The sequence below is a fragment of the Rhopalosiphum padi genome, chromosome 4, assembly GCF_020882245.1.
Source record: "Rhopalosiphum padi isolate XX-2018 chromosome 4, ASM2088224v1, whole genome shotgun sequence".
NCBI classification, from domain to species: Eukaryota; Metazoa; Arthropoda; class Insecta; order Hemiptera; family Aphididae; genus Rhopalosiphum; species Rhopalosiphum padi.
This window is the reverse complement of record NC_083600.1, coordinates 43426324-43438949: the sequence shown is the minus strand read 5'-3', so window position 1 is coordinate 43438949 and position 12626 is coordinate 43426324. Positions and strand designations below refer to the sequence as shown.

General features: G+C 25.4%; 3 protein-coding genes across 3 annotated transcripts; 2 read left to right on the top strand and 1 right to left on the bottom strand.

Annotated features, from left to right (window-relative positions):
* Window positions 1-948: 948 nt before the first annotated feature.
* Window positions 949-3631, bottom strand: LOC132929137 (trafficking protein particle complex subunit 12). The gene is made up of 8 exons (XM_060994257.1): window positions 3237-3631; window positions 2630-2844; window positions 2324-2554; window positions 2010-2261; window positions 1779-1925; window positions 1550-1725; window positions 1338-1473; window positions 949-1275 (listed from the first exon to the last, which is right to left on the bottom strand). The coding sequence occupies exons 1-8, from the start codon at window positions 3472-3474 to the stop codon at window positions 1045-1047; spliced, it is 1626 nt and encodes a 541-aa protein (XP_060850240.1). The 5' UTR covers window positions 3475-3631; the 3' UTR covers window positions 949-1044.
* A 122-nt stretch (window positions 3632-3753) lies between these two features.
* On the top strand, window positions 3754-8372 carry LOC132929138 (zinc finger protein 468-like). Its single transcript, XM_060994258.1, has 4 exons — window positions 3754-4381; window positions 4477-4611; window positions 5555-5633; window positions 5868-8372. The coding sequence occupies exons 1-4, from the start codon at window positions 4182-4184 to the stop codon at window positions 6642-6644; spliced, it is 1191 nt and encodes a 396-aa protein (XP_060850241.1). The 5' UTR covers window positions 3754-4181; the 3' UTR covers window positions 6645-8372.
* Window positions 8373-8757: 385 nt separating this feature from the next.
* LOC132929139 (HSPB1-associated protein 1) lies at window positions 8758-12479 on the top strand. The gene is made up of 8 exons (XM_060994259.1): window positions 8758-9593; window positions 10380-10549; window positions 10613-10759; window positions 10814-10950; window positions 11520-11638; window positions 11702-11946; window positions 12033-12092; window positions 12160-12479. Exons 2-8 carry the CDS (start codon window positions 10388-10390, stop codon window positions 12412-12414), a joined length of 1125 nt encoding a protein of 374 aa, XP_060850242.1. The 5' UTR covers window positions 8758-9593; window positions 10380-10387; the 3' UTR covers window positions 12415-12479.
* The last annotated feature ends 147 nt before the right edge of the window (window positions 12480-12626 follow it).

Here is a 12626-nt window from a genome sequence, read left to right as displayed (position 1 = left end):
CTGGTTGGGGGGGGGGATTAACAATATACACAGATGTCTGAAATTACAACGGAAAATTATGAACAATTAAAATATTTATTTGCATATAATATTTAATTATTTCTATTAAAATAATTTTTATTTATGAAATATACGGCAATTTTTATTTCTTTAATTATATTCTATAGTTGTAATGTAGTATCATAATTTATATTAATTATAATAAGTTGCATAATTTACCAAATTGAATTTAAAGGTCTTATTTAAAACACATAGGTGTGTGTAATAGAGATGTACTGTTCCTCCATTCTAATGGAAATAATTAGTAGAGCCAGTAGTGGCAGGGTGTCATTTGCGAGGGATCAAGATGTCCTTACTTTTAAAATAGTTCCAATTGGCCTGCACCCTTATGAAATTATGCACGATTATTAATATGATTTAAATTAAATTGTATTTTAAATTTTTTGATTTTTATATTGACATTTATCAATATCGGTATACTGTCAATCATAATTACAACTTTAAATTACACATATACATTATACATTTTTATTGTATTTTAATTTTTAAATTGATTTTTAATATTTATGTTAATACATTGATTCGATCCATGATGTATGGAATTAATTGGAAGCAGAATAATGTACCTACAAATATGTAGTACATCTATTTTTATTTTTTATATGGCCTGGTGAAGTATCAAAATGGTCTGCTTGATACTTTACATACAAAAAAAAAACCGGAAATTACGCCGCTGAGAAGAGGTATTCTCAAAATGTATATGAAATTAGAAGTACAGACAATAATCTGTGGTAGAGGTGCCTCATCCTCTTCCAAATCAAACCACATCAGTTACCAGTTAATAAGATTTAATAAGTCAAGACATTGCTTCATTATTATATTATAATATAATGATTTTGAAGAATATTATCTTTTTTTTTTTAAATAAAAATATAAAAATAAGTCAAATTAAAATCATTAACATAGAAAACATTTAATTAAAATCAATAAATTAATAATAAATAACAGATTTTATCTTAAAACAAATAATATTACACTTAATAGTTAATTAATAATATCGGTGACACTGTTTTTATATTTTGAAATAATATGATACTTGAGTAATCTCTGTTTATTAGATGCAGAATTTTGAAACTGGTATAAACAACATATATTGGATAATAAACTTTCATTTAATGCCAAATCTGGAAATCTCTGTATAGCGTCTTCCAACAGTGTTATTGCATTATTTAGTTGGCCTTCAAAAAATAAACATGTAGCCATGTTATTTAAAGCCTGTAACATATTATGCATAAGGTTATTTTATATTTTCACTAAAATAAGCAATTATTTACTACCATGACTTTATTTGAGTCCATTAAGTATGCATTTTCAAAATGTTTGTATGCTTCTTTGTAATTATTTTGAGCGATAGCCAATAAAGCAGCATCTATTAATTCACGGTAATCAGCTTTATTTTCAACCATTGTTCCTCTATACATAATTTTTGTTATTAAGTAAAAAAAATGTAAATACAATTTAGTCAATTTAACCATACAAAGATACTCACTGTAATTGAGGTTTCAGTCGAGATGATTTAAGAAAGTATCCATGAGCTTTAAGATCACCAACTTGTAAATAAATACGACCCATTGCAGATAAGAGTGACCGAGAATGTTCAATTGTGTATTTCAATCGTGGAGTTTCGATGAGATCTTTTAATAATTTTATTGCAAGCTTAAAATCCTAAAAAATTAAAAATTAGTTTTTTTTTCAATACTAAATTTAATTTGTTCTACCTTTTGGTTTATAGCACAGTTAATAATTGAATGTATAACTCTAGCTTCTCTTGAATACCAAAGTAATTTTGAAGTGTTTCGGTCTTGAATTGTCAATTCTACATTTCTACCATCTTCAGTTAGGCCGTTATCTAAATTTGATATGATCTAAATAAAAAATGTTAAAAAAGTAGTAAATAATTAACATCAAATATTATAATTTAAAGTAAATATTACTATTCAAATACATACTTTTTTAACACCAATGAGTACTTCGAATAGTTTGTTATAAACATTGGTTGATGAAATCACATACTGAGGTAGCTCAGCAAGTAAAAGTCTAAAACTGAATGGCACAAGAGTCCCGTATTTGTTACCATATAGATCCTTATACCATTGCATGTAGAGATCTGGACGATCTAAATCATCCCAGGCTAATGCTTCTTTGCTAATAATTTTCCATGCACAAATTTTCACTAGCAATGCAAATCTTGTGAACCACAGCTAAAATATTACTGCTATTATCAACACTATACAATGTATACAATTTAAAGAATTTACATTACCTGAAGTGAATTTTTTGTATGTTTACTTGGATAGCCCATTTGCCCAGGACCTTGACCATACATTCCCAACAATCGAGTTGTCAAGTTTAGTGCTTCAGAGAAGTTGTTGTCTTCAATCAACAGTTTCAAACCTCGTTCATCTTGTGTGACTTCTTCAATAGTTTTACTTTTAAACGCTGCTGCCTCAGTTTCGCCAAGATATGAAACTAGATTTTCATATAATTTAATTGTCTAAATAAAATTTGGAAAGAAGTTATTATCAGAATTAGTATATTAAATTTAATTATTAATTTTATATATACATACAAAATTAACATTTTCAACACCAGGCATAGTTAACATATCTCTGGGTAATGTGTGATTCATTTGTGAAGCCTTTTCAAGTGTATTTTTTGTTTTAACAGATGGTATCCAAGCAAATCGTCGTCTTTCATCTTCGGCTGGAATTGAAGATAATTCATACTCATGATTGAATATATCCATAAGTTCAACACTGTCACTTCCAGTATTTAAGAATGTTGCTATAAAATATAAATTTTAAGATAATTATTATATTGGCCTTAACATGAAGACCAACGTCAGTTATATATATTAGATAAGTCTTGCGATAAAATAAAACTGAATACCTAATCTATACTTTGTCCAGTGAGAGAACATATCTAACCTTGACAAAAATTAGTTCTACTCAGAATACAACACCTGTCATTGAGATCAGTTACACTGTAGCAGGATATAGCATGGGTATGTGTGTAGAATCACTGGCTGGTCAAAGTATAGTAAACTACTATTTGAAAGTTATTTACACATCAATGAGAATGATTCTTATATTTTAGAATACATAAGCAAACGCTATGGTAATATTTTATTGCAAGTCATTTACAATTATTCAATTATAATAAAAACTAATACTAACGTTCTTGGACATCAAATGCTGGATTATTATTATGATTATCCTCTGGAGGTTTTATGATGTCAAATATATCGGTTTTTTTGGTTTCAATTTGTTGGAATATACGACAAACTGCTGGTTCTTCTCGTTTGCTGTCGGCTGTAGCATGAGAAGATATATTATCAAACAAGTTAGATGATGGCGATGGGTCTTTGAAGTATTCATTAATTGCTGGTCGTAATTCCGGTGTTTTCCGATCCATATTGCTACTAGACTCCAGTAACTGTACGAAAATAGTAAAAACTAAAAAAATCTCGTGAATATCAACTTTTGAACATTGTATTATTGTAATTTCTTAATTTTTGGTAAATAAAATTTAAATAAACCCTAAACCAAGATCAACCAAGCACAATTTTAAATTGTAAACTAATCCAAGTAATTCTTATCAGGAATCAAAATTAATTTATCATTCCATAATATGCGCCAAGTCAATAGTGTTATGTAACTTCTAATATCTAATTTCTAAATAAACAGCTGACAAAATCCCGTTACTTTTATTTTTAATGTATTAATCGTACAAATGTACAATATACATACAATTATTTTTTATCAATCAAGTGGTTCATTTTTTTTTTTTTGGTTACTTTTTAATTTTTTCTCAGAATGTAGCATTTCTGTTTTTTTGTGTATGTGGACAAAAATGTGAGCGCTCGATTAAAGTACAAAAGATTACTTTTACATTCTTTTATTCTAAATTACCTTTTCCAAACTACGTTACCTATTAAGTCTTCAATTATCACATTAACTTAATAAGTTATATCGTCGTATTTAAAATTTTCAAATTCATATTCTTTCAACGTGTCTCGCTGCAACCATAATCTGAGCTATATAGTACATAGATTATTGTAATAAATAATTCTTCTCAGAGTTTGACAGCGTTTCTTTTCTACGATCCAAATTATTAGTGTAATGACGTCTAATGTCAAAACAGAAAATAATACTGAACTGGGCATGATGCCGTCGCAATTATTGAACGTTGTAATTAACGATTCTAATGGTAGTAAAAAAAACCAAACCATGGCTACAATTTCATCAATGTCAAAATCAATGAAACGAGCATTGGAGTCTGAAACCACAATAATTCCTATATATACAAATTCAAATTTCAAGTAAGTAAAGTGATTACATCATCATATGATACATGTTCACTGTAATTTATGTTTAATGTTCAATTATCAGTGAATTGTGTTTATTTGGGTTTCAGGCAAACCAAGTTAGAAAATGGACATTTCAGACGCAAGGATATATCCACAGTAAATGATTTTCCCATTAAACTGCCCGCTACACTATTAGCTGAGTGTACCATTGAAATTTCAAATAAACCAAGTAACAATTCTATGTAAGTAAAGCTTTTAAAATATTTTAATATTTAAATTTTATAAAATAGTTTAAGAGTTAACCATTTAGAATAATGGTTTTAGTTATTTTCTGAAATGTCATAAGTTAAAATTCCCTATTTACAAATCCAAAAATAGCACAACCAAAAATAATACTTGTGTGGGATATGATTTTATCAGTTCATTGGAGGAAATATACCTATTCTTTATCATGAAAAAATTGACTGTAGTGATGATGAACTAAACAAATATCATACCCATTTGATAAATATATATTTTAAAATTAACATGGAGAAGTTCCAATTTTGTGTTGTTAGCTTGAACAAAAAAGTAAATTTTTGATTTTTACAATATTTTAATTGTTAAGTGAGTTATGAGCATTTTTAAGCATTAATATTTTATATACTTATTACAAGGTTGAAAATTAAAATATAAAAAATCAATGAGAGAACAGAAAGAATATCTTTATTATTAAGTTTGATAGTAGACAATGTTTTCTAATATTTAAGCTTAACAACATTAACATTTGTTAAATGCAAATAATTATTCATACTGTACGTTTGTAAAACAAAGTCAATATATTGATTGTCACATCCAATTGTCTCAAATTTTCTAAAAATTAAATTGTTGTGTTTTATCTTGAAACATAAAGTTTTGTTATGAAGAATACTAATCTTAATGTGTTATACTATGAAATTATTATGTCATCTATTTGTTATACAATATTAAAATACTATTCATTATTCATTTTAAAATTTAATTATTAATGCTTACTATAATATATACATACATAATATATCATATATACATATATATATTATCATAGATATTAAATATTTACAACTATATAGATTAGATTATTAGAATATAAACTTTTTAATTTAGAGTACCTGAGCTTTTTTAAATATTCTTTAATTATGCTCGTTTTTATTTTATTTTTTACAGACATCACAATGAAAAGAGTTTAACTATTAGAAACCGTAACTTAACAAATTATCAAAACAAATTTGCAGTTGAAAAACAGGTAAAATATTGTATAATACTAGGAAGTGGAGACGTGCCTTTTCAACCCCTTGTACAAATATTAAATTATTATAGTTGATGATTGTATGTTTTAAAAATGTATGAAATTGTTATTTACACTAAAATAATAGAATAAATTTGTAAAAATTGTATAAAGTTTTATTTATATAAGTTTTAATCAATAATGTTTAGTGTAATATCAGATTTGTATTTTGTATTTTATTTTGTGATGCAGTTAAAAGCTACAGAAAATGAAGTATCCGAAGTAGATATTCGCGACATGATGACAAGCGTTGAAGCTGTTTACTCCGATGATGAAGACATTCCAAAACCTGTAAAACCCTGGAATTTAGAAACAAAACAACCAGAAATTCTTTTTCCATTTTCATGTGAATATTGTCCAAATAAATTCAGCAACCGTGGTGCTCTCTGGCAACATACTGTTGCCTTTCATACTATTGAAAAAACATGTGAATGTAATTTATGTGGACGTAAATTTTATCGTAACTGCAGTCTTGCATTACATATGAAAAGCCACTCAGACGAATACAACTGCGCTTGTTCCATTTGTGGTCGCGAATTCAATCGATTTACATTATTGCAGAGACATGCTAAGCTACATTCAGAGGTGGCTCAATACAAGTGTACAGCTTGTAACAAGTCATTTGATGATCTGAACACATTGCAATTGCATGCAGCTGAACATAAAGACAAATTGGCATGTGAACAGTGTGAAGCTGTGTTCACCACTAAAGAATCATTGGATATACACATGGAGGCTATGCATGGTGACCATCAAGAAGATGTCATACAAGTCAGGATGAATGGAGGTGAAAAATCATACGCATGTCGTTTTTGTGGTAAAACTTATGGGGCCAAAGCAATAGTTAAGAAACATGAACTAATCCACACTGGTGAACGACTGAAATGCGAAGAATGTGGTATTGAGTTTACACAGAAATCATCACTAATGCGACATACAAAACGCATACATCCAACTGCCAACACATAGAATAAATAAATAAATAAAATAAGTACCTTCAATTTCAATCTTAATAACATAAAAATATTTTTATATTTAATATAAAAATATATTTTTAAGTATATAATTTATATATTACATAGAAGTAAGAAAAAATTTATATTTAAACATTATTTTATAGTACAGTTATATTCATAATTTTGCAGTTCGACCAAATTATTTTTATTAGTCAAATATAAAACCAGAATTTTTACATAAAGAACTGAATTATACTTACTGAACGTAAGCTTCTAGTTTTTTTTGACTAGGAATTATATTTATATTAAATGAATGACTGCATTAAAAGTATCCTTTATATTATAAATATAATATTTAGTTATAATACTCGCGTTTACACTAATTAAAATTACTTAAGTGATTTTCTATAAGACTTGATTAAACTGCCTGTCCATGACTATTGTTACATTTTGAGGTTAAGTATAAACAAATTTTTATATTATATATATTTTAAGTGGCCACTCTTGATTATCCAGGGTAATCCATTGCTGTGATATGTAAATACAGGTGCTGGGATTGGGTAATATAAAAAAATATGTGATATATACCCAAGTCCGAAATATACATTTACTACAATTTACAACTTATGATTTTTCTTCTGTGATAATTCTAGAAACTGAGCTTTTATTTGTTTGTTTATTTAGTATTAGAAATATAAAATAAGTTTAAATCAGTTATAAGATTCTAGTGTTAGTCCTAAAGTCTGTTAAAAAGTGCAATTTATTTAAATCATTTATATTTTATTATAATGTTTATTTAGATTTATGTAATTACTAATTTTAATTGTTTAATTTTATAGGATGACTTATTTAATTCTTATATTAATTAATACTAGGTTCACATATATTTTTAATTGATTATCACAATCCTAATTTGATTATTTATATTAATAGTTGTTCTATAATTATTATAACAGTAATTATTATTTTATTACAATATATTATAATCCTTGTTAGTTGTAACTATTAAATCCTTAACTAAATTTTGTCGACATCACTGTACGTTTTAAAATCAATTCTAAATGATATTTTATTTATTGTTTAAAATAATTAATAATAATATAGTATAAATAGAGAAATTTCCACGACAGTAATTATACATATATAATAAAATAAGTAGGTAATAGTGGTAATACTAGTGTTAGCAATTACATATTAGTCAAAAATCTTTTTTCCGCCTCAAAAAACTTGCCTTGTTAACAATTTGTATATTAATAGTTGACTCTTCTCATACACATTTTACTAATTTTGTAAATGTAATATATAAATTAAATTGGCCAATCTATGTGTAATTCATTTTTATACAGTATGTTATTTTATGACTATATATATATATTAAAATTGTTAAATTTGTAGTTTACAATATTGATAATAATATGAACTTTATTTTATGTTTAGAAACTGTTATATTCCTGTGTGTGCAAAAGATTTTTATCAAATATTTATGTTTAATTATAACATAAGTATATTTTTAAGTGTGCAATGTATTTTATTTTTAAAAAAAAATTATGAAAGTACATAAGAGAACAAAAATGACTGAATAGGAATAATGTAAACTTTTTAACTAACCATGAACTGTTATCTATCGTAAAACAAATTATCAAAATGTTATATGTTTAATGGCTTCATTTGAACTACTAAACAATATAATAGTATAACAAGTAAATAACCTTTGACGGAGAATAAAATTTATTATTTGTAATAGTCTCTTTTTAATGTTTCAAAACATTTAATGAGTAGAAAATTGTATATTAAAAAGATTAAACTGTGATTAATTCAATACTTAATATTTTATTAAAAGTTTGTTATTATTACAATAAGAAGACAAATTATTTTTCACTATATAAGTATATATATTTATATATAAATTATGTTAAAAGTTTTCTGATCTTTATTGTTATTATGTTTGCTTAAAATAAAATTATAACTTTTCAGTTAATTTAAAATATGTTATTTGTTAAGTTAAACCTACTTATATTTATGTGGTTTGTGAATCGAGAGTTAATTTTGAATTCCAATGTAATAACATAATCATGTAAAATTTAATTTGGAAGACGAAACATGCAATTAAATATTAACAAATAATTGGCTAACATGATGCAATATTGGAACTTATCATTTATGAACAAATCACGAAAAACACGATTAATTTTTAATCTTTTTCTTTAATACTTGTTACTTTGTTCTTACCAACTCACAAGTCATAAGTCTTAAACTCCTAACGACCATCTATATATGCGTCATACAAATTATTAATTATAACAAGCCACAAGTAGTTGTTCTACTTGTTCTCATCATGTAATCTGAGTGCCAACATAACAATACAATATTGTTACATAACGATATTATTATCATTTGTCATCGATTCGTAGTAGAAGTAGATAACTGCTCGGCATTAGATCTCGGTTCTCACGTGGAACGGGTTTAGTTACGACTAAACTACTAATTACTACATAATTATTTACAAAATAATAATTAGTAGCAGTGTTTCTTCTCATTGAACTAAATATTATATAATGATATTATCCGAATTCGTGTTTGATGTAAAATGAAATTAATTTTCCTTCCAAATTCAAATATTATCTGTTATCAGTTGAAAACTGATTTGAATTTCCCGTTCACCAATATCATTTGTTATTTTGAATTTTGTGTAATTGTGTATTTTAAGTTCAAACTTATAGATCTATAGTTGAAGAATAGTTTTTGTAAGACTAATGACATGACAATCTTACTCATAAATATTACTCGTGATAATTTTGCCCAAATCACTATACATTTTAATGAGTGCAACTTAAATTTATTTTAACTTTATAAAAAGTTATAAGTTTAAAAAATGTGAAATTATGAGTAAACAAAAGATATAAAAACACTGAACTATATTGAATGTTATAAAAAGAGCTAACACACATTTGCAGTCTGCATAGTAAGTTAATTTCCCTGAAAAACTAGAACTTCACACTTCCAGTCCTGATATACTTATCCTTTCTTTATCCAAATATTTTAAACATAGACAATGAATTTTAACAATCTTAAGTTATTTAGTTTCCCATCTCGGATATAGAAACCTATTCCTTATGGATTAATATGAGTGGAAACTATTGATATGTTTATATTTTGTGTGTTCTAAATACATTTCTAAAAGATAATTTTTAAATATGAGATAAAAAAAAGTTTTGGAATTAAATGTAGTTCCTAATAAGCTTAATTATAAAACAATTAAGGTACCTAAACATTAATCTTAAGAATTAAATTATGTCTTTTTGTAATATTATATTACGGTTTCAAATGATATTTTTTTTGTTCTATGATTTCATTTGAAGGTATTTCTTATGAATTATAAATTTATAATAATTATAGCAAATTGGTCACAAATATACATTATTAAAAAAATACTTAATGTGTCTATATTTTTTACTCTATTAAGAATAAACATATTTGGATTAACTTTTTTACTATCTAAAATGTCTCTTTAATTTACAATAATATTTTCAATTCTCTGTCAACTAATAAATTAAAAGTTTGATTTTGTGTTTTAAGAATATGAAGCTTTTAAAATTAGTTGTATTTTTTGTATACTATTCTACAACTATATGAAAATAATAGTCAGTGGATCTTACTATTTTTGTATTCAATTTTAATAGAAAATGCATTATTATTTATTAATCAATAATATTTATACAAATAAAATTTCTATTTTTTTTTTTTGCAGATTCCATTATGAATAACATTAAAAACTTTATCGAATCGTCTCAAGTACCAATTGTTTTTAATAATATGTTAGATGATTGGGATCCATTTAAATGGAATTTAGATAAATGGAACAGTATATTTGAACATCAGTCATTAGACTGTAGAAAAGGAAAAATTACGTGTACTAAAGTAAATTAAACTATTTATAAGAATTTTGACATAAATTAAAGGTTTAAATTTATTTATTGGCAGGAACCTTTATGGGAAAATAAGTGTTTGCACGAAAATCATTCATTTAGCGAAATTATTAAGATGTCAAATGATATCGAGAACAGTGGACAATGGTTATATTTTGATTATAAGTACATTGGAGAAAAAGTTGATGAAAAGATATTCAAAGTTAGTTTTTTAATTTCTCAAAAAATTTTGTTAAATGTGTTTATTTTATTTTAGTCAATATCATGGAAGAAGTTTGGTTATGAAAATTTAGGTCCAAAAGATTCGACTTTATGGATTGGAAGTATTGGTGCTCACACACCATGTCATCAAGACTTATATGGTATTAATTTGGTGGCTCAAGTTCACGGAAAGTTAGTGGATTAATACAATATAACATAAGATAAAGATAAGATAATATGAGTTAATGTTTTAATATTTGTAAATTAAAAAAAAAAATTACATAAATATAACAATAAATATTAAGTTATTATTTGTTAGTACTATCATAATAGTAAATGTAATTTTTTAAAGTAAAATGTTATTTAATTTACATGTAAATTATTTCTATTTTTTATTACAAAATATTGAATAGTTTAAATTGTATGTTAGAGTCAACATCAAATAAACTGGCAGTTGGTGGTTCTGCCACCAATCAATACAAACACAATATTTATGTGGAAGTGTTCACATTCAAGAAAGCATTTTTTTTTATAATCCAACAAAATTAAAGTTTAATGACAAGCATGAAATGGCGACAGCGTCGTTTACATTATGACAGTCTTTATATTGCTTCCATATAATTTCCATTCTCACAAACAATTATTGTTTCCTGGTATAGAACACTCCACACTGAGCAAAACCAGTTTGTTTGACATCAACTATAAAACGTCTGTTAAGTATAAAATTTGACTATAGCATTTAAAATGTTATTATTTGGTAGAAAACGTTGGATTTTAATGCCACCTGAAATGGGAAAATATCTGAAGCCATCTAGAATTCCTTATGAAGAATCAAGTTGTTATAGCAAAATTAACTTTTCATGTCCAGACAATATTCAAGGTAAATTAATTATTTGGCACACTAAAAAACAATGTGTGTTCTGTATAATATTGTATGTTACAGATATTGACGATGCTTGTAGATGTGTGACAGTGGTTTTATCACCAGGCGATGTACTAATTGTTCCACATAAATGGTGGCATTATGTTGAAAACTTAACTACTGCTGTTAGTATTAATACTTGGATACAGATTCCTAAATATGACAATATGGCTCGATTAAGTGAGTCCTTGGTTCGTTTTATGGTGAGCAGTATATGTTCTGGTGTATCTAAAAATATTCAATCAAGATTACTAAATCCAAATGAAGTAATTGATAAATATTATAATTACAATTAAAATAATTATAAATTATAATGTATATAATTTTTAATTAAAAATTGTTAACTTTTTAGGCATTTTCATCATCCATGACTGCAGAGTCAATTAATTTTATTGATCAAAGCATTAAAATAGTAATATAAAAAATGCTCTTCAAAGTTTTATTTATTTATTCATTTATTTATTTGTGTTATTTTATAGATAAAAACTGAAGAAGATACTACAGATTCAGAAGAACCAGATTCAACTTCGCTCATAAAATATCAGTATAAAACCTATGAACCTGATCAATGTTTATCTAAAGTGGAGTTTGATACAAAATATCACAGACATAACCATACTATAAGTTCTTTAAAACCAGATTTAAATACTGATATTAGTTATAGATTATTAGATTCTTTATGCAGTGATACTGTAATAAATCAAATTGTTAATAGTTTAATAAAAGAAGATTAAAAATGTCTGTCTACTGCAATAATTTGTAAAATTATAAAAAAATAAATAAATATTTTTAAACAACATTTTTTGTTATTATTATTATTATTATTATTATTGCCTTGATACATAATATAATGGTGTTTATGAGTAATTAATTTGTGTTATATTATGCTTGAGTTGATCAAATATATTTACACAATTAGTTTAAAAAAAAGTATAATATTCATAGC